At 37.9% G+C, this 23,298-nt stretch overlaps 1 protein-coding gene across 6 annotated transcripts in view; it reads right to left on the bottom strand.

The window, feature by feature from the left end:
• LOC135216728 (uncharacterized) overlaps positions 1-23,298 on the bottom strand; it is a 481,792-nt gene that overhangs the window by 226,994 nt on the left and 231,500 nt on the right. For all 6 annotated transcript variants that reach the window (XM_064252201.1, XM_064252232.1, XM_064252208.1 and 3 more), the window contains exon 11: positions 10,894-11,016. In XM_064252201.1, the coding sequence (XP_064108271.1) occupies positions 10,894-11,016 (123 nt within the window). The remainder of the gene's footprint in view (positions 1-10,893; positions 11,017-23,298) is intronic.

Raw genomic sequence — 23,298 nt, 5'->3', positions numbered from 1 at the left:
CTGGTAGAAGTTAATTCTAACTACGTTTGTAAATGAAAAGTCATGTATCGTAAAAGTAGGCAGAAGTACTCCACTTTTACGATACACGACTTTCCACTTAAAAAGTAATTAGAAATGAAATTCTACCAGAATGGATTCTTGCATAACCGATAGTAGGCCAGAGTCGTGCCGATTTCTTTTTGTAAAGGTCTCTATAGGTTCTATATGGACCTTTACGAACAATTTTGTGCTTACTTTTCCATTTTGGTTTTGTTAGTTGAACTGCTTGTGGGTATTTCGTAGCAATGATTGTACCACCATGACTAAAATCTATCACTGTCTCTGTTGAGATATATGTAGGCGCAGATCGTCGATTTGTGCATTAAAAGTACCGATACAAGAAAGATACACAATGGGGCAAGTTTCACATTATTGAATTTCATGTTCATGTTCCCCAGATTGCAAGAGATATATATATATTGTACTGATCAAAAGAAAACTAATTGATTTTTGCTTTTCTTTTGTATGAGGCCGTTACTATTAAAATATTTTCTAGTCTCTGCTCAGCAAAATCTTGGTATCATCGGAATAAATAACAAGAAGACCCTCTCATGCATATTGAGATAGATCACTGATATAGACAAAGAACACCAATGGGTCCAGGATCGACCCCTGCAATACACAAAAGGACATTTCTTAAGGAGAGGGTTACGAATGCTAGCAAATGCTTTAGATAGATCCAATAATAAAAGTAGCGTTTTTTAATTTCATATGTTCTCATACATTTTGTTGGTAACCTTAAGTATCACAATTTATGTAGTAAGGTTAGGCCTAAAACCATGTTGTTCGTTAGCAAGAAACGGATTTGCTTCAAGGAAGGCCATTTGGTGATGAGCAATTATTTTCCCAAATACTTTGGTGATGACATGCAAAAGAGAAATGTATCTATTGTTTTCAACATTTTCAGTATCTCCACTCTTGTAAAGGAGAACTATGTAAGGACGTTTCCAGGGGAAAACCTGTCACAGTTGATGAGTTCACCATAAATAGAAGTAGAAAAATATCAAGGGCATAGACTCAATTGAAAATCTGCATAGAATCCCATCAGATCCACAAGAACTTTTAATTTTAAATGCTTTGAATAATAATAATAATAATAATAATAATAATAATAATAATAATAATAATAATAATTATAAAATGTGGCGCCATGGCAGAGTGGGTTGGGTCGTTCAATGGACTGGTTAAGCACATTGGGCTGGTCATCGTTGGATGGGTGACCGTTCTCCTCGGCGTTGATTCCTTGGTAAAGGATCTTTACCATAATAATAATAATAATAATAAAATGTGGCGCGGTGGCAGAGTGGGTTAGGTCGTTCAATGGACTGGTTAAGCAACATTGGGGCTGGTCAATCGTTGGATGGGTGACCGCTCTTTACCATAATTTCCTCAGTCTACTCAGCTGTAAATAAATACCTATTCCTGATGGGGTAGGGTCCAGCTATGGGTTATATAGCAAAATTCAGCAATGATGGAAAGAAATGAAAGATTAAACGACAATGATGTAAATGGAACCTCTGGCAACAGAGGAGCTTCGTCCGGCAGCCAGGTATTCAGCCCAATTGAAGGGGAAAACGGTCAGGTACTTGGAAGTCGTCATCCATCAACTGACCACCACAACGACAGTATCCAACAACCAGAGACTGGAGCTACAGAAGCAAACCAGAGGAATAAATGAACAAGAGAAGAAAATAAGGAAATATGGAGATGCTACATCAGAAGCAACCCGACGGAGAGAGGATATATAAGAAGGTTGGTCAAGATCTGGAATGAGAGGAATAACAACCCCCAAACAGCAGAGGCTGGCAGACCAAGTAAGGAACATAAAGAAAAAGAACTGGCTCTCCCCAACAGAAAGAGAAGAACTGCAAAGGGAAATGACACAAGACAACGAATTACATGTAGACGAACTGAGAGACGATGCCACAGAAGACGACAGGGATGATGAGGTATTAAACAAGGACACACGAAGAAACACCGACGAAGTAACAGAGAGGACAGAATGGGTAGAAAAGATCAGACAATGGATGGAGCCAGATACAGAGAGAACAAAGATCCCCTCCATGACAGCCTACAACACCAAGAAATTAAGGGAGAAAACAAGTGAGGTCAATGAAATAATGGGAATAATACACACCACCAGTATCACAGAAACAAATGACTTGGCATATGCAGGAGCAAGATTAGTAGCAGAACTGAAGGAGATACGAACACCAACACCACCAGCACAACCAACCCAACAGAAACCAAAACAGCAACCGCCTTGGAAAAAGCACCTGGAAAAGCAAATCATGGTGATGAGGTCTGACTTGAGTAAACTGAAAGAGATGGCAGAAAAAAAGGCTAAGAAGCAGGAAAACAAGGGAGGAACTGAACGAGAAATACAAAGTACAGGAGAGAGGACTAAACAACACAATAGAAAATGTAAAACAGAAGGTTAAGGCCAAAGCACATAAGATCCAACGGTACCTGAACAGGAATAAGGGATACCAACAGAACAAACTATTTGGAACTAACCACAAAAGACTATACAGCCAACTAAGAGGGGAAGACAACCTCCAAGAAATTCCTGAAGCCGAACCATATGGGAAAACATATGGAGCAATCCAGCATCACACATTAAGCATGCAACATGGCTCCAGGAAGTTAAGGAAGAAGAAACAGGGAGAATAAAACAAAGATTCAAAGAGATCAATACAGACACAGTCAGACACCAACTAAAGAAAATATCCAACAGGAAAGACCAAGGTCCCGATAAAGTCCATGGATACTGGCTCAGAAACTTCAAGGCTCTTCACCCACGAATAGCAGAACAACTCCAGCATTGTATCACAAATCACCATGTGCCCAAATGGATGACCACAGGAAGAACATCCTTAGTACAAAAAGACAAGAGTAAGGGAAATATAGCCAGTAACTACAGGCCTATCACCTGCCTACCAATAATGTGGAAGTTACTAACAGCTATCATCAGTGAAAGGCTATACAACTACTTAGAGGATACAAACACCATCCCCCATCAACAGAAAGGCTGCAGAAGTAAGTGTAGGGGCACAAAAGGCCTGCTCCTGATAGACAAAATGGTAATAAAGACAGTAGGAGAAGGAAAACCAACCTAAGCATGGCATGGATAGACTATAAAAAAGCCTTCAACATGATACCACACTCATGGCTAATAGAATGCCTGAAAATATATGGGGCTGAGGAAAACACCATCAGCTTCCTCAAAAATACATGTGCAACTGGAATACAATACTTACAAGCTCTGGAATAAGACTAACAGAGGTTAATATCAGGAGAGGGATCTTCCAGGGCAATTCACTGTCCTCACTACTCTTCGTAGTAGCCATGATTCCCATGACATAAGTACTGCAGAAGATGGATGCTGGGTACCAACTCAAGAAAAGAAGCAACAGAATTAACCATCTGATGTTCATGGATGACATCAAGCTGTATGGTAAGAGCATTGAGGAAATAGATACCCTAATCCAGACTGTAAGGATTGTATCTGGGTCCATCAGGATGGAGTTTGGAATAGAAAAATGTGCCTTAGTCAACATACAAAACGGCAAAGTAACAAGGACTGAAGTGATAAAGCTACCAGATGGGAGCAACATCAAACACAGATGAAACAGGATACAAATAGTACCTGGGAATAATGGAAGCAGGGGATATAAAACACTAAGAAATGAAGGACATGATCAGGAAAGAATATATGCAGAGACTCAAGGCGATACTCAAGTCAAAACTCAACACCGGAAATATGATAAAAGCCATAAACACATGTGCAGTACTAGTAATCAGATACAGCACAGGAGTAGTGGAATGGATGAAGGCAGAACTGCAGCATAGACCAGAAAATGAGGAAACATGACAATACACAAAGCACTACACCCAAGAGCAAATACCATTCATAACACGAAAGGAAGGAGGGAAGGGACTACTAAGCATAGAGGACTGCGTCAACATCGAGAACAGAGCACTGGGGCAACATATGAAAACCAGTGAAGATGAGTGGCTTAATAGTGCATGGGAAGAAGGACTGATAAAAGTAGATGAAGACCCAGAAATATACAGAGACAGGAGAATGACAAACAGAACATAGGAATGGCACAACAAACCAATGCGTGGACAATACATGAGACGGACTAAAGAACTAGCCAGCGATGACACGTGGCAATGGCTACTGAGGGGAGAGCTAAAGAAGGAAACTGAAGGAATAATAACAGTGGCACAAGATCAGGCCCTAAGAACCAGATATGTTCAAAGAACAATAGATGGAAATAACATCTCTCCCATATGTAGGAAGTGCAATAAGAAAAGTGAAACCATAAACGACATAGCAAGCGAATGTCTGGCACAAAAAGAGTCATGATTCAGTAGCAAAAGCCCTCCACTGGAGCCTGTGCAAGAAACACCAGCTACCTTGCTACAATAAGTGGTACGAGCACCAACCTGAAGGAGTGATAGAAAAAGAACAGGCAAAGATCCTCTGGGACTATGGTATCAGCAAAGATAGGGTGATACGTGCAAATAGACCAGACGTGACATTGATAAACAAAATCACGAAGAAAGTATCACTCATTGATGTCGCAATACCATGGGACACCAGAGTTGAAGAGAAAGAAAAGGAAAAAATGGATAAGTATCAAGACCTGAAAATAGGAATAAGAAGGATATGGGATATACCAGTGGAAATTGTACCCATAATCATAGGAACACTTGGCACGATCCCAAGATCCCTGAAAAGGAATCTGAAAAACTAGAGGCTGAAGTAGCTCCAGGACTCATGCAGAAGAGTGTGATCCTAGAAACGGCGCACATAGTAAGAAAAGTGATGGACTCCTAAGGAGGTAGGATGCAACCCGGAACCCCACACTATGAATACCACCCTATCGAATTGCAGGACTGTGATAGACAAAAAAATAATAATAATAATTATTATTGTTATTGTTATTATTATTAATAATATTCTATTATTATTATTACTATAATTATTATTATTATTTTCTTTAAATCAAAAATAATGGCAAAATTCACAGAATTGATTTTAAACAAAATTCTTTTAATTCTCCTTATGATTTGTCTTTCTGGCATGCTGGTATTACAAAGCAGCTGTCCAATATTCATCGTGCTGTAGGTCGTCTTTTCATATTGGTTCTGTGCAAGTGCTGGGCATTCGCTTGCTATGTGGTTTATGGTCTCATATTTTGTATTGCACTTCTTGCATATGGGAGAGATGTTATTTCCATCTATTGTTCTTTGAACATAACTGGTTCTTAGGGCCTGATCTTGTGTCGTTGTTATCATTCCTTCAGTTTCCTTCTTGAGCTCTCTCCTCTGTAGCCATTGCCATGTTTCATCGCTGGCTAGTTCTTTAGTCTGTCTCGTGTATTGTCTGTGCATTGGTTTGCTGTGCCATTCCTCTGTTCTGTTTGTTATTCTCCTGTCTCTGCCTATTTCTGGATCTTTGTCTACTTTTATCAGTCCTTCTTCCCATGCACTCTCGAGCCACTCGTCTTCCACTGGTTTTCAGATTTTGCCCCAGTGCTCCGTTCTCAATGTTGACGCAATCCTCTGTGCTTAGTAGTCCCCTCCCTCCTTCCTTTGGTGCTATGTATAGTCTATGTATAGTCTGTCCGTATTTGCTCTTGGGTTTAGTGGTTTGTGTATTGTCATATGTTTCCTAGTTTTCTTGTCTATGCTGCGGAGTTCTGCCTTCGTCCATTCCACTACTCCTGTGCTGTATCTGATTACTGGTACTGCCCATGTGTTTATGGCTTTTATCATATTTCTGGCACTGAGTTTTGACTTGAGTATCACCTTAAGTCTCTGCATATATTCTCTCCTGATCATGTCCTTCATCTCTTAAGTGTTTTATATCCCTTCCTTCCATTATTCCCAGGTATTGTATCCTGTCTCATCTATGTGTCTGATGTTGTTCCCATCTGGTAGCTTTATCCCTTCAGTCCTTGTTACTTTGCCGTTTTGTATGTTGACTAAAGCACATTTTTCTATTCCAAACTACATCCTGATGTACCCAGATACATTCCTTACAGTCTGGATTAGGGTATCTATTTTCTTGATGCTCTTACCATACAGCTTGATGTCGTCCATGAACATCAGATGGTTAATTCTGTTGCCTCTTTTTGTGAGTTGGTACCCAGCATCCATCTTCTGCAGTACTTTTGTCATGGGAATCTGGCTACTACGAAGAGTAGTGAGGACAGTGAGTCACCCTATAAGATCCCTCTCCTGATATTAACCTCTGTTAGTCTTATTCCAGAGCTTGTAAGTATTGTATTCTAGTTGTGCACTGTATTTTTGGGGAAGCTGATGGTGTTTTCCTCAGCCCCATATATTCTCAGGCATTCTATCAGCCATGTGAGTGGCATCATGTCAAGGTCTTTCTTATGGTCAATCCATGCCATGCTTAGGTTGGTTTTCCTTCTCCTACTGTCTTTATTACCATTTTGTCCATCAGGAGCAGGTAATTGTGCCCCTACGCTTCCTTCTGCAGCCTTTCTGTTGGTGGGGGGTGGTGTTTGTATCCTCTAGGTAGTTGCATAGCCTTTCACTGATGATACCTGTTAGTAACTTCTACATTATTGGTAGGCAGGTGATAGGCCTGTAGTTACTGGCTATATTTCTCTTACTCTTGTCTTTCTGTACTAAGGATGTTCTTCCTGTGGCCATCCATTTGGGCGCATGGTGGTTTGTGATACAATGCTGGAGTTGTTCTGCTATTCGTGGGTGTAGGCCCTTGAAGTTTTTGAGCCAGTACCCATGGACTTCATGGTTTGGTGTTCGTATCCCCATGAGTTCTGCAACTAGTTGGGCATTTTCTGGTGTCTGTGTCTGTCGTGATCTCAGTGAATCTTTGTTTTATTCTCCCTGTTCCTTCTGCATTGACTTCCTGGAACCATGTTGCATGTTTAATTGTGTGATACTGGATAGCTCCATATGTTTTCCCAGAGTCTCTTACTTGGATTGGCTTCAGGAATTTCTTGGTGGTTGTCTTCCCCTCTTAGTTGGCTGTAGAGTCTTTTCTGGTTGGTTCCAAATAGTTTGTTCTGTTGGTGTCCCTTATTCCTGTTCATGTACCATAGGATCTTAGGTGCTTTAGCGTTAAGCCTCTGTTTTACATCTTCTATTGTGTTGTTTACCTTGTATTTCTCGTTCAGTTCTTCCCTTGTTTTCTTGTTTCTTAGCCCTCATCACCATGATTTGCTTTTCCATGCGCTTTTTCCAAGGTGGTTGCGGTTTTAGTTTTTGTTGGGTTGGCTGTGCTAATGGTTTGGTGTTCATACCCCCATGAGTTCGCTACTATTCTTGCTCCTACATTTACCAGGTTATTTGTTTCTGTGATACTGGTGGTGTGTATTATTCTCATTATTTCATTGACCTCACTTGTTTTCTCCCATAATTTCTTGGTGTTGTAGGCTTTCATGGAGGTGATCTTTGCTCTCTCTGTATCTGGCTTCATCCATTGTACCATTGGATCTTATGTACTTTGTCCTTAAGCCTTTGTTTTACATCTATTGTGTTGTTCAGTCCCCTCTCCTGTACTTTGTATTTCTCATTCAGTTCCTCCCTTGTTTTCTTGGTTCTTAGCCTTTTTTTCTGCCATCTCTTCCAAGGTGGTTGCGGTTTTGGTTTCTGTGGGGTTGGTTGTGCTCGCTCCTGCATATGCCAGGTTATTTGTTTCTGTGATACAGGTGGTGTGCATTATTCTCATTATTTCATTGACCTCACTTGTTTTCTCCCCTAATTTCTTGGTGTTGTAGGCTTTCATAGAGGGGAACTTTGTTTCTCTCTGTATCTGGCTTCATCCATTGTATGATCTTTTCTACCCATTCCTTCCTCTGTTTCTTCGTCTGTGTTTCTTCACGTGTCGTTGTTTGATAGCTCATCATCCCTGTCGTCTTCTGTTTGTCTTCTTGTAATGTTCCTTACTTGGTCTGCCAGCCTTTGCTCTGTTTGGGGGATGCTATTCCTCTCATTCCAGATTTTGTCCATTTCTTCTTCTGGTTTGCTTCTGTAGCTCCAGTCTCTGGTTGTTGGTTAGTGTTATTGTGATGGTCAGTTGCTGGATGACGACCTCCAAGTACCTGACCGTCTTCCCCTTCAATTGAGCTGAATACCTGGCTGCCGGACGAAGTTCTTCTGTTGCCAGAGGTTCCATTTATGTCGTTGTCGTTTAATCCTTCATTTCTTTCCGTCATTGCTGAGTTTTGCTATTTAACCCATAGCTGGACCCTACCCCATCAGGAATAGGTACTCATTTACAGCTAAGTAGACTGTGGAAATTATGGTAAATATACTTTCCCAAGGAATCAACGCCGAGGAGAGTGGTCACCCATCCAATGACTGACCAGCCCCAATGTTGCTTAACCAGTCCATTGACGACCTAACCCACTCTGCCACGGCACTACATTATTATTATTATTATTATTATTATTATTATTATTATTATTATTATTATTATTATTATTATTATTATTCAGAAGAAGAACGCTATTCATATGGAACAAGCCCACAGAGGCCATTGACTTGAAATTTAAGCTTCCAAAAGAATATGGTGTTCATTAGAAAGAAGAAACGTAAGTTAAAAGAGAGTAAAGAAAGGGGAGAGCACTTATTATAAAAACAGATTTACCACAGTGATAAAGTGATTGCTTCTCATAATGAAAATGCAGAACAAATAGAAAAATGGAAGGTTTTCATAAATAAAGTTAATCAGAATGTAACAAAGGAAACAAATAAATTAGACAATATAAAATTTTTAAATACCTTTGCACTAGAAAGTGAAGCTATGTTGCAGGAATAAATACATACTCAATGCTGTATTACTTGCTTACAAAGGTATTTTGAACGCAACAATAATCAGAACAAAAGAATTAGAAGACATTATTAAGTTCTATGTAGTTGAAAAGCATTGTACACCATTAGTAGAAGAAATGTTTATGTATTATAACCCAATAAAAACCAAAGGACTCTATAATAGGATTAGTTTAATCATACCTTTCAACAACATGACCACAAATTTCCTAATGACACTGTACCCCTTTCCTATGTTAATTGAAAATCAAATGATTAATAAAAAGGGGCTTTTTATACATTTTGCATTAGAAGAACATGCATTATTGATGTTATTCTTTAATGATGAACACTTTAATGAATGTATCATGTTAAAAGAAGAATAATTAATCTGACTTAGACAACCTGCATATAAATACAAATTTGTATTCATGTATTCAAGAAATTGTTTTAAAACAGAATCACAACCATTTAATAAGACTTGAAACAATGATAAGAGATCAAGACATTTTTGTCTTCTCATCAGATACTGTAGTAGCCACACTCACGGCCTAATGTTAGTACAGAAAAAAGGTTATGTTAAGTTAGTTATAGCAAACCAATTATACTACGTATATGAACCACACCTTTTAACTGAATGTAAATTTAACAAACATGTACCATATAAAAATTACACATACGAAATAGATGAATTTAAGTTGACTCAATTAGAATTAATTTAAAGAAACTTGAAAACTTGAATTATGCTGATGGCTATTTTTCTACAAGGAAAGGGTCTTTCCAGTGTTATCATTAGTAAATCTAGTAGTAATAGTAGTCACTATTGTTTTGTTTATCATAATGTGAGACATCTGATTATCAAGGAAATACAAGAGATATTGACAGAACTAAAAAGTATGTATATTGTTACATAATGTTATTCTGAGTGTTCACTTATTATACTTACGTTTAAAATATATCATAATTATTTTTTAATGATATTTTGATGAACTTATATCTTTTCCGCCACAGATGGAGATACAAATTTTTATATTCATTACCAATTCTATTGTATCCATTTTCTTATGTATATAGAAATATTGAAGACAATGTTTGGTAGGTGACCGAGTGATGTAATGATAGCTAGGAGAATGTCAATTGGGAATAGCGTAAATATAAAAGAGAGAAAAAGAAATAAAATTGAACCATTAATAAACAAATGATAGACAGAGAAAGAGAGAGATAATGAAAAGAGATGAGGAGAGAAGGAGAGAGAATGAGCGAGAGAGAGAGAGACGAGAGAGAGGAGAGATGATTAGAATAGGCTAGGAAGAGTCTTGAACAATAGCCATAACACGCTCGACGTTTTAATATAAGCGCTCCCATTAACATTCTTATCTGTGACCTGGCTTTTGATCTTTCACCGGAGACTCAACAGTTCCGGTGACGTCATTAGTACCACCTACAAAAGAGGGATTAAGTCAATCAATCATGCCCATGGGACGTGGTTAGATAATCTTCAACTGATAAGGACCACTACCAGGCGGGACAGTAGCAAATCCTCCGTCTTTGGTAGGTGGGACAATTTCCTGAGAAGAATCTTCCAAAAGGCAAGCAGAAAGCAGAGGAGCAGATAGAAAATCGCTGGGAGCCTAAGCAGAAGTGGCGTGGGTTCCAGAACCTTCCAGTTGTGGGTTAGAAGATTCAAGAAAGGCTCACACTTCCATTGCAGTCTTATACTTAACTTGTAATTTTATGTATATTTTTACTATTGTGTTAATGAAGTAGGTAACCTGCACTGTGTCTTCCAAAGCCTCCTGAGACTCTTAACAACTAACGATAAATAAAGCAAGACAGGATAAAGGATCTATAAACAAACAAATTAAAGAGAACAAATAAATAAAAAGAAAGTACAACATGGCATAATGACTCAGAGATCAAGGTAGGATTCATTTACCACAATGATGTTCCAAGGATGAAGGTTAAAGTAACGACCTACGACAACATTTTTGAAAAAGCAGATGTTCTGACGAATAAATAAAGAAACTATATTACCTTTAAAATGACGAAAGACAATGCTAACGCTGCTTTTTCTTATGTGGTCAAACACCTCACTGCTATTCCACTTGCTGCTTTCACCTTCTGGAGTCACAAGTACTAATATTTGACAGTACTTCCCTGTTAAAAGCAAATAGAAGACTATAAAAAAAAGCTATGGATTATGGACAAAGAATTATCTATCAATAAGTCATCACTTACTCATGCTGTCAGGATTAATTTGAGAAATGGCAATGCATTAGTGGTCTTGGAAATGGAATGATTAATGACGCATTATTTGTGGAAATTAATTAAAAATAAATTAAATTTGATGAATGAGCTAACAATGGATGAAAGCAAAAAATCACTCAGAATAAGAATATATAAATTCCTATTACATTCCCAAACCAGAAGGATAATTCTTTCAAACACATTTATTCTGGGACTTATGATGAAATATATAATTTCCTTACACTGCCTGAAAGTATAACACAAATGAAAAATGTTAAAAAACTTTAGAGGAAGTTTTATGAAGTGAATAATGGTATTCAAAAACTCGTACAAGAAAACTTAGAACAATTAGCGACAAGTTTCTTTCTTAGCCAGCAGGACTGCCAGAATAAGATCAATAGCCATACTGATGGTTAAAGTAGGAAGGGTCAAAATAAACAGAAATTCATTGCCATGACCTGACGGTATTTTCAAGTTAAATAGGGTGTATTAAATTCTATGGTCCAATAAACTGGAAACTTAAAATTTGTTGTGGAATAGGGATTAAAAAATGTGTATTCTTCATGCTTCACGACCTGTATCTCACCAGGCTTTTGTAACATGGATCTTCAAAAAGAACTGTAAAAAATGCTTATTCATAATACTATTTAGATAATGCAAAAAAGTAAAATGATTACCCTGTTGTATAACTTAACGTGAAAAATCTGATACAAAGATATTGGACCTCTCGTAGAATGGGGGACATGCATCATAAACTCTCTAACAATGGCATCTTGAATTCGCACAATTTTTTGGTTAAATTTTACAACATTTTGAAATTGAATGCATAGCCCTGGAGCTCTAAAGCATTTCTCAGCCAGACAAATATTATCTAAGAAGCATTCGGCCTTTGGCAGAATGCTTTTTCATGAATATTAAAAACGAAAAACCAAAATAGCTAGAGACAAAAGCTGTTAAAGAGCACGAAATAATAAGTAATCTTATTTGCGATAAAACTTTTACTAAAATAGAAAAAAAGAATTATTACTCATCAGTACTGTTGAACTGTGTCCCATAAGTGTGACGAGCAATATTAAAAACGAAAAACCAAAATAGCTAGAGACAAAAGCTGTTAAAGAGCACGAAATAATAAGTAATCTTATTTGCGATAAAACTTTTACTAAAACAGAAAAAAAGAATTATTACTCATCAGTACTGTTGAACTGTGTCCCATATCTGTGACGAGCAACAGTAGGTGTGAATTAAGTATTTTTCATTGAGATTTACCATGTTTGTAAAAGTTTGGCCGTTGATATAGGGTGTTTCTTATGACCTCTTGAGTCATATCTAGGGTAGGGTCCAAGGTCACATTCCATTAGGGCGGTGGGAGTAGCGCCCCCTTTTCCAGTATGGGGTAGCCTTTGTAATTACACTATTTTTTTGTGTAGAGGGCTGATTTTGGGCTCAATTATCTCAGAATAAGGTGAAGCGAAGGGTCCGTAGATCAAATTGAAAATTTCATATATCATTTTCTTTCATCAAGTTTTTGCTTTTCGTATCAACTTCCATTATACATACATACATACACATATATAATATATATATCTATATATATAATTATATATATACATATATATATATATAATATATATATATATATATATATATATATATATATATATATAAAAGTATAAGCCACGAAGGAAAAATAAACAACGGTGTTTCTGCAAGATCTTTCGACTTAACGTCCTTTACTCAGCAGATAAACTGACTTACATGAGGAATTGACAGTACAGGAAAGGTCATATAACTGACAGATAAGGATTATAAGGAGATTAGTACTAGACCCCGGCACACCTGGAGAATGGGTAACCTTTCCAAACAAGCATAAACATGGGTAGAATTAAAAAAAAAAAAAGATTAAGTCAATCTGCTCAGACACAAGGACAAGACAATTGGAAGGATATACAGCGAAAATATCTCTAAGGCAACTAATTTGTATTTAAGTCTGTAACTATATCTTTGAGGTCATTCTTAAACATGTTACAAATACAAGGGTCTAAATGAAAAAGGCCTTGACTAATATTAAAATTACAATGGGAAGTAAGTTGTATTATGGCAGATTCTAAAAGTCTTCGTGATAAGACAATTGGCCTTGCAATTACTGAACTACCAATCCAATTTATTCGGTGGTTGTTTTCACTTAAATGAATGAATTTTGCATTAGATGTTTGCCCAGTTTTTACAGAATATTTATGCTGGTTTAATCTTACTTCTAAGCCCTTGCTCGACTGTCTAAGATAAAAAGAGGGGCAGTCCATACATGGAATTTTATATATTATGTTGTTGCTTTCCCTGGGGCCATTTTTTTATTAACATTCCTTTTAGCGTGTTATAGGGAAAAAAAAAGTTGACCTTAAAAGCTTTTAACAATTGATTTAATGGTTTCAAATCCGTTAAAATAAGGCAAACTGAGAATGTTCTCCGTGTTACTTACACAATAAAACTTTGTGGGCTTTATTATAACAAATATCTAAATTTTGTGAAGGATAACATAAATCTTTCCATATTTTTCTTATGTAGTCAATTTCTTGATCCAAATATTGGGGACTGACAATGCGCAATGCTCGTAAAAACATTGAAGAAAAAATTGATACTTTGATGTTAAGATGGTGGCCTGAATAGAAATGAACATAAGTTAAGTTGTAGGTTGGTTTCCTATAAATACTGAATTTACATTGAAATGGTTCTCTGTGTATCAAAACATCTAAGACAACTGCCTCCCTTTCTTAGATGTTTTGATACACAGAGAAACATTTCAATATAAATTCAGTATCTATAGCATTACTTACTGTAAGGCTGCAGACTTTTAATCCAATTTCTGATATATCCTTTAAAACTAATTCACCTCTTGGATTGGTTACATCAATTGGCTTTGTCCAAAACTCAGTTCCTGATGTTGAAACTTTCCCATTGAAAATATTACTCCGGTCTAGGTTCAACAAATTTTGCCACTGACTCAAAACATCTGCTATCTTAGACTGATCATCAGCTAATTCTAGAGGTAATTCAGAAAATGGGGGTTGTGTCAGCAGTAGATCATTGGTATTATTATTTTTTTTTCTTTTTTGCTCTATCACAGTCTTCCAATTCGACTGGGAGATATTTATAGTGTGGGGTTCCAGGTTGCATCCTGCTTCCTTAGGAGTCCATCACTTTTCTTATTATGTGCGCCGTTTCTAGGATCACACTCTTCTGCATGAGTCCTGGAGCTACTTCAGACTCAAGTATTTCTAGATTCCTTTTCAGGGATCTTGGGATCGTGCCTAGTGTTCCTATGATTATGGTACAATTTCCACTGGCATATCCCATATCCTTCTTATTTCTATTTTCAGATCTTGATACTTATCCATTTTTTCCCTCTCTTTCTCTTCAACTCTGGTGTCCCATGGTATTGCGACATCAATGAGTGATACTTTCTTCTTGATTTTGTCAATCAACGTCACATCTGGTCTATTTGCACGTATCACCCTATCTGTTCTGATACCATAGTCCCAGAGGATCTTTGCCTGATCGTTTTCTATCACTCCTTCAGGTTGGTGCTCGTACCACTTATTACTGCAAGGTTAGCTGATGTTTCTTGCACAGGCTCCAGTGGAGGGCTTTTGCCACTGAATCATGCCTCTTTTTGTACTGGTTCTGTGCAAGTGCCAGAAATTCGCTTGCTATGTGGTTTATGGTTTCATTTTTCGTATTGCACTTCCTACATATGGGAGAGATGTTATTTCCGTCTATCGTTCTTTGAACATATCTGGTTCTTAGGGCCTGATCTTGCGACGCTGTTATCATTCCTTCAGTTTCCTTCTTTAGCTCTCCCCTCTGTAGCCATTGCCATGTGTCATCGCTGGCTAGTTCTTTAGTCTGTCTCATGTATTGTCCGTGCATTGGTTTGTTGTGCCAGTCCCCTGTTCTGTTAGTCATTCTCCTGTCTCTGTATATTTCTGGGTGTTCATCTACTTTTATTAGTCCTTTTGATTCCCATGGCACTCTTTAGACCACTCGTCTTCACTGGTTTTCAGATATTGCCCCAGTGCTCTGTTCTCGATGTTGACGCAGTCCTCTATACTTAGTAGTCCTCTCCCTCCTTCCTTTCGTGTTATGTATAGTCTGTCCGTATTTGCTCTTGGGTGTAGTACTTTGTGTGTTGTCATATGTTTCCTGGTTTTCTGATCTATGCTGCGGAGTTCTGCCTTCGTCCATTCCACTATTCCTGCGCTGTATCTGATTACTGGCACTGCCCATGTGTTTATGGCTTTTATCATATTTCCGCCGTTGAGTTTTGACTTGAGTATCGCCTTCAGTCTCTGCTTATATTCTTTCCTGATCGTGTCCTTCATCTCTTGATGTTTTATATCCCCTCCTTCCATTATTCCCAGGTATTTGTATCCAGTCTCATCTGATTACTGGCACTGCCCATGTGTTTATGGCTTTTATCATATTTCCGCCGTTGAGTTTTGACTTGAGTATCGCCTTCAGTCTCTGCTTATATTCTTTCCTGATCGTGTCCTTCATCTCTTGATGTTTTATATCCCCTCCTTCTATTATTCCCAGGTATTTGTATCCAGTCTCATCTATGTGTTTGATGTTGCTCCCATCTGGTAGCTTTATCCCTTCAGTTTTTGTTATTATTATTATTATTATTATTATTATTATTATTATTATTATTATTATTATACAAAATGAATGGAAGTAGCCCAAATTAAATAAAAGAGCCTAAGTTAAATCAAAACTAGCCCAAAAACTCGCAAGTAGCGGACTGTGAAATTTGGTCACCCATGGTGTAAAAAGTAGCCCAATTTGTGATTTGTAGCCCAATCTGGCAACCCTGACAAGAGGGAGACATATGTTCGAAGGAGGACACAGAAGGTATGAGTTGGTAAAGTGACGTGGGATTGTTAGGTAGAAATATGGTGCTAAACAACAATTACCCAAATAATAACAGTTCTACCTGATAACTACTAAAGCTTACTAACACCAAACCAACAAACACCAAACCACAATTGATCTAACTGATATGTATAGTTTGGGAACTTAACTTACATGGGAGGATGGTCTACTTTTATGAACGACGAACGTATGGACTCTCATCTTTGATTCTTTGAAGTGTATCTTGAATCTTGAAAGATATGGCCAAATACCTGACGAACCATGAAAACAGATAGGTTTCCCCAACATTAAAGTTACGTTGTCTGGATTACTTAACAGAAGTACTATCAAAGGTGAAAATACAGTCACTTTGAGGCAATGGAGAGTCGTGTGTTAACACTAGGAATACTTCTTGCTGAATAATGTGAAAAGCAATTTGGGTATCAGATTCAGCAGTGCGCTGGTGAAAGGTCTCTGATTGGTCAGAAGAATTGTGGGCAGCTTATTGTTCGGGGGAGGGGATTGGTGATTTCACATGTTGCTAAATAATTAGTGCACAGTTTTTTTGCGATAAAGAACTCCACCTTGAGGCCTTAAGTTTCCCTCCAATTTTCCCCAGTGGTAGCAGAAATGCGATGGCTCTAAATTTCACAATGTTTTTGAATCAATTTAGTATTTCACTTAATTTTTCTGCATCACCAACAGTTATTTGATGTTGTTGTGGTTTTTTATTTAATAGTTAATCAAGCTAGTCGCATGTTGGAAAAGTTGAAATCGAACTATAGAAAATGAATAGTTGGCAGTGCTTTAAAAGCAGGAACACAAGCTTGATCACTCTCTTCACTAAAGACCTTAGCTTGAGAAAAGACTTGAGAGTAAGTCGGGTTTGATGGCCGTCCACCTGAATGTCAGTTTCCACCAAGCGATCATAACTGAGAGTACTTATAGAGAAATATTCATTTACTTAGCTAGGGCATTTGTTTAACATATTATTTAACAGTGATCTCTGTGCTGAGGAGATTTTCGTGTCATTGTCAATGATGAATTAGATTTCAAGTGATAAATTTTGTGTTACCTGTGAGACCATGAGGTCCCCCTTTTCTTTCAGTCCTGATGCCATAGTGGCCGGAGTTCCTGAATTGTGTAAATATTTGGATATAAGTATAGTAATGAGAGTAGGTATATTTTTCTAATAAAATTTGTAAATTAACATCATAGTTCTTTCGTCCTTGTGTACTGCCTGGTGACTTTCCTTGTTGGTAAATCTATTGCCCCCTAACATTGGTCCAGAGAACCCATCCCTAAACAGTCACCGAAGAAACTTCGCGACATCACACATATGTGAAACTGACGCCGTATTTGAAAAAAAATGTGCAATACTAAGTAAAACAAACACAAACATGGTCTTGTAACGGACGGACAATATGGGAAATCAGAGAGGCCAGTTTGGGGGGTTAATGTGAACAAGTAATGCTGAGTAAAATCGTACAAACGTAGTTTCTTTTATTTCTATGAAACCAAAGATATTGTGTATTATTATCAAAGGAAATAATATTGCAATGAAATCTTGTGGCAGGGACACCCATTTTACATAATAGTTATGAATTCATACATACATAAAAGTACATATTATATATGGACATTAATTTACACATACTATTTAAGTATAAATTATGAAATAGATAAAAGTCAGAGGTTAACGCAGGAAATAAGGAATGAAATGTTATCAAGATTCAAGAATATTCATTATTATTATCATCACTGTCTATTTCTGCAAATGATAGTATTTTTATATGGGACCTGCTTTAAAAAAAAAAAATTAAAGGAAGACTAACATATAAATTACCATACTAATCTAACCGAACCTGGCAGAACATGTGACCTGACCGGGGGGGGGACTCCACCCCCCCTTAAAGGAAGATTAACATATAGGGCAGCATTCTAAGATAACCTAACTTAACCAGAAAAACATATAGGTTAGGATACTAACCTAACCTACTAGAACATGTTACCTGACTAGGGGACATCCCCGCCCATAAAGAAAAGCAATCTTAGAAGTGTAACATATAGGTTAGGATACTAACCTAACCAACCTAAACCTTACCCAACCTAGTAGAACGTGTTACATGACCAGGGGGCTGGTACCCCCCTTAAAGAAAAACAATCTTAGAAGGGTAGAATACTAACCTAACCAACCTAAACTAACCTAACGTAACCTAGTAGAACGTGTTACCTGACTGTCCAAATTAAGAAAGATAATATAATACGAATGTAATTGTTATGGGTGAGAAAGCCATGTAAAGGGGAATATGAAAGACAGAAGGGAGGAAAATGTGTCAATTGAAATGTCTGTAAAATGTAAAAATGTAATATGTGAATGTAAATGTTTTAATAATAAGGTAAAAGTTTAACAAAGGAATTGTTATGGGTGAGCAATGCGTTGTAAAACGATGGAACGAAAATAGCCAGAAGTGAATAATGGAAAGAGTGACCAGTGTACAAATCATGCACAGTAATACCTTGTTATACGAGCAGTCCAGTACATATATGAATTTTTTGAGATACGAGCTGCAACTTGGTCCATATTTCTGTCTGAGATACAAGCGGAATTCCGAGACACGAGTATTTCGGGAGGCTGCCGCTAGTTGGTGCACACAGGTCCAGCATCAGTGCGGCCAGCATCTCGTTCACTCTCACGTGTTACCCTCAGAATCAAGTCGGATCTTGTGTGCTGTACTCGTTTTTTGTATCCATTTTGCATTTTTTACTGAACTTTTTTGTGTGCCATCATTAGGCCGAAGAAAGTGAGTATAAAGGACAGTGCTGCGAAGAAGAAGAGAATGATGTTGATAGAATAAAGCAAGAAATAATAGAAAAACAAGAGCATGTTATACGATGGATTAAACTGGCAAAGCTGTACAACCACTGTACATCTACAATTTTTACTATCCTTAAACATAAGGATGCCATCAAAAGTGCAACACCAGCGAAAGGAACTACAATTCTGTCCAAATTAAGGACAAATATCCATAAAGAAATGGAGAAGCTTCTGCTGGTGTGGGTGAAAGAGAAGGAGCTGGCAGGAGATACAGTGACGGAGACTGTAATATGCGAAAAGGCGCGTATTATTTATCCAACTTAAAGAAGAAAGTGCATTTTTTTTACAATTAATTTTTTGGGTTTCATTTCAAGTAAGGAAAGTGCTGTTTTAGTTTCATTTGAATTAAAGAAAATGCAGTTTTAGTTTACATTGTGTTAAGAAAGTGCAGTTTTAGTTTGTGTCTACAGTGCCTGCATCCCTTCCTCCCTCCCTCCCTCCCTCCTCTGTTAGCCGCACTCATTTGTCTCCAAGGTAAAAATACAGTACTATAGAACACCTTTTCTTTTATTTCATATAATATTTTGTTATGCATTGGTAAAGTATACATGTGTGTTTCTTAATTAAAAACATGTTTTTTTCATAATTTAGGATGGTTTGGGGATGTTTCACAGGGCTGGAACGGATTAAATCTATTTCAGTTATTTTAAATGGGAGAAATTTGTTTGGCATACAAGTAGATTGACTTACGAGCTCAGTTACAGAACGAATGAAACTCGTATCTCAAGGCATGGGATATCCCCAAGCAACCTTCAATTTCACGTCACTGACAGAAAGGTATCGAAACATCCTGAAATCGCCTTCTAGTCCAACCCCTTAGGCATCTTCCACGGGCCTCCCCTCAATTGTAATGTAATATTGTAAGATATATAGGGCATCATTATGAAGTGAGAACAAGTCAGTGCACATACTAAACAAATACTATGATAAACGGAACAAAAATAAAAGTTTGAAATAATAATAGTTAAATAAAACTGTGAATGTGTTTCTTCACAGATGAAAATACACAAATAATGATACACAGAGGGAACAGATTCCCGACATATATACATCAAAAGAAAGGGCGAAAAATGCTCTACATTTTATTTCCTGGAGGAAAAGAGGACATATGGACATACAGATTTTTACAATGGAAGGGCGAAAGTTCGCCCGAATGTCATCCTTACAAATACTTCCCCCCCTCCCCAACAACGCCAATTATTATGTAGAATCATTGTAAACAAACGGAATCTTGTGGGGAACTGAAGGAGTCCTCAGGTTCATGATTCCCTTTGTAGAGGGGTATCTTGGGTGTTCTCGTCGTTTTGAGGGACGGCAAACAGGATACCACCCCTGGTAGTGGGCCTGAGGGGTTCATTGCTTTCCTTGGGCGGCCTCGACGACGTTTGGGGGCACCATCAGGAACCAGCGGTGTTGGGGTTTGAGGCAATCTATCGACCCAGTCCTCACGGACGCCGATTGACACGAGGAATGCCTTCTCTTCCCGACAGACGACTTGGTGCAGGCCCTGGTAGGGCCTCATCAAGGGCGGGTGGGCAGCATTATTCCTCATGAAGACGAACTTGCAAGAGTCCAGGGCTTGGGGGCAGAACTGCTTCCTCCTGTTAACGTATGTCTCTCGGCAAGGAACGAAATTCTGGGTGGCTGCACGGAACCAAGCCAAGAGAATAACAGGATCGTCACTGTCGGTGGGTAAGAATTCGCCTGACATTGTCAGGATCTCCCCATACACCTTCTCTGCTGGGGGAAGGGTCGCCGTTGGCTCTTGGTGTGGTGCAGACCGAGGAGGACCCAGGGAAGCTGTGCCTTCTAATCGAGGCCCTGACAGCGTGCCATTAAGGAAGTCTTGAGGGAGCAGTGAACCCTTTCCATCATGTGGTTGGCTGCGGGAGTGTAGGACGTCGCAGTGTGGTACTTGGTCCCCATCAGGAGTGCCAGGGAAGACCAGAGCTTTGACGTGAAAGAGGGTCCTCGGTCTGTCGTGACGTCATCGGGCACTCCAAAGCGGCTCATCCAGATGGTCAGGAGGGCTTTGGCACAGGCGTCTGCGGTGGCTTCTGACATTGGGGTGGCCTCAGGCTACCTGGTAGACCGGCCGATCACTGTCAGGAGGTATCTGTCACTGTCGGAAGGAGGAAGAAGCCCGACAATATCGACGTGGATGTGTCCGAATCTTTGGCTGTGCTGTGGAAAAGAGCCTATCCCTGATTCGGTGTGCCTTCACGTCTTGCTACTCTGGCACACGAAATTTCTTTATCAATTATTAGAGCTTCAAAAGTTTTACCATAGTCTGTGATGGTACATACATCATTTTCTTGATTTTCATTCATTAATCTTTCTTGGATACAGGGGTACAAAACAGTGTTTTCATACAAACTATTAAAATTACATATAAACTCTTGGGGTTTCAGCAATATGCATTCAATAAATTGTTTATCAGCTCTTCTAATGCAAAATGTAAGATATTACCTTTTTAGTGATTATTTTATTGTTAATTAACATAGAAAATGGATATAAAGTAATTAATGTGTTTGTGATGCTACTATTGAAAGGTACAATCAATATTATTTTATCATAAAGCACTTTAGCACTTACCAAATTGTCATACATGAATACATCTTTCACATGTGGTTTAAAATGTTTTTCAATTACACAAAATTTAATAATGTCTTCTAACTCTTTAGAGTGATTAGTGTTGGGCTCAAAATACCTTTATAAGCATGCATGTGTTCTTATGTTCCTGTAATATCACTTCACTTTCTAGAGCAAATGTTGTTAATGCAGAAACACAAACCCATCTAGTTGGTAAAACCATGTCTTTAGTTTTCAAGTGTAGTTCAAGAGTTAAGAGGTGTACACACATCACATGGTTTTACCTCACTTCCTAAGGTTCTGAAGTTTCTTTTGGCAGTTCAAGCAAGGTGTTCAACGAGTACAGTTGTTTTATATATTTCACAATTTAAAGGATATATAATTGGGGACACAGATGTAAGTTTTGTGACAAAGTTATATATATATATATATATATATATATATATATATCTATATATTATATATATATATATATATATATATATATATATAGATAATATATATATATATATATATATATATATATTATATATATATATATATATATATATATATATATATATATACAGTGGAACCCCGTATTCGAATTCTCCAGATTCGTGGACTCACACATTCGCGGATTTCTCTTGGGAACGTTTCCCTGCATTATTCGCGGAAAATTCACACATTCGCGGTATTTTTCTATGATAAATATCCACAAGTTCCTGGTTTTTTTTGATGAATTTCATCATAAAATGCACTTTTTGTGATAAAACTATTAAAAAACCAAGCATGAAAATTTTTAGTGGGTTTTTCTTGAGTTTTAACTAACAAAATAGGCTGTTTTTAGCATTTTTATAGGGGTTCCAAACATTCGCCGGTTCTGGTACGCATCCCCCGCGAATACAGGGGGACCACTGAATATCTTATTATTGATGGAGGTGTTATTTTGACATTTTTTTATTCTATAAATATGATAAAACTGTGATATAATCAAGGTTTATTGTGGTAATGCAATTGTCAGTTTATAAAGGTGTATCTAATTAACTTTGTAAGATATATCGAGGTACATTATGTCACTTAGTGAATATTATGGATTATTATTTGATAATGTACTTAAGAGTCTGCAATAATTCCTTTCAGGAATAAAGCTACTACTACTACTACCACTAATACCACAACTGTCAAACGGAATAAAGGTTCAAGTTGAGTTTCGGAGTTTCTGTTGTCCACAACAATAGTTCATTCATCTTTCACATGAATATGGACTAGAAGGACAAGGTAGAAGAGAACGATGACACCACGGAGAAGTTACGCACCCTCAAGAACAACCAGATTGTGGCTCTCTCTGCCCTCACAAAGAAGCAGAATGAGGTCAGCAAGTGTATGGAGAAGCTTGACAACCTCCATTTAGTAAATACAGGCATGGAGGAGTTTGAGGAAAGGTTTAACAAGTACAAGGACTGCCACAGTGATTACCTGTCTCAACTACCTGTCAACGAGCCCCAGCCAGAAATCTAAAGGTTTGATGGTGAAATTGAAGCAGCAAGGGCAAGGGAAAAGGTGTTCCAGGAAGAAGTTATTCCATCGACAGACAACGTTTTGAACCCTGAAACACCAGCATTTCTTCCTAGTCACAATGTGCATCATGATGAAGCCAACATTACAGTGCCTTCTCTACCCATAGCACCTGCCCCAGAGTCATTCTACCGAAGTCAGCAATAGCAGACAGTGGCTATGATTGTGCCTCATGCTGAAGTGACTAAGTTTTGTGGTGGTGATCTTCTTGAATATACATCATTCATGCTGGTATTTAATGACCGCATCGTGCCACACAC

The sequence above is a fragment of the Macrobrachium nipponense genome, chromosome 19, assembly GCF_015104395.2.
Source record: "Macrobrachium nipponense isolate FS-2020 chromosome 19, ASM1510439v2, whole genome shotgun sequence".
In the NCBI taxonomy this organism is placed as follows: domain Eukaryota; kingdom Metazoa; phylum Arthropoda; class Malacostraca; order Decapoda; family Palaemonidae; genus Macrobrachium; species Macrobrachium nipponense.
The sequence above is the reverse complement of the archived record's forward strand: the minus strand, read 5'-3'. Positions and strand labels throughout refer to the sequence as shown.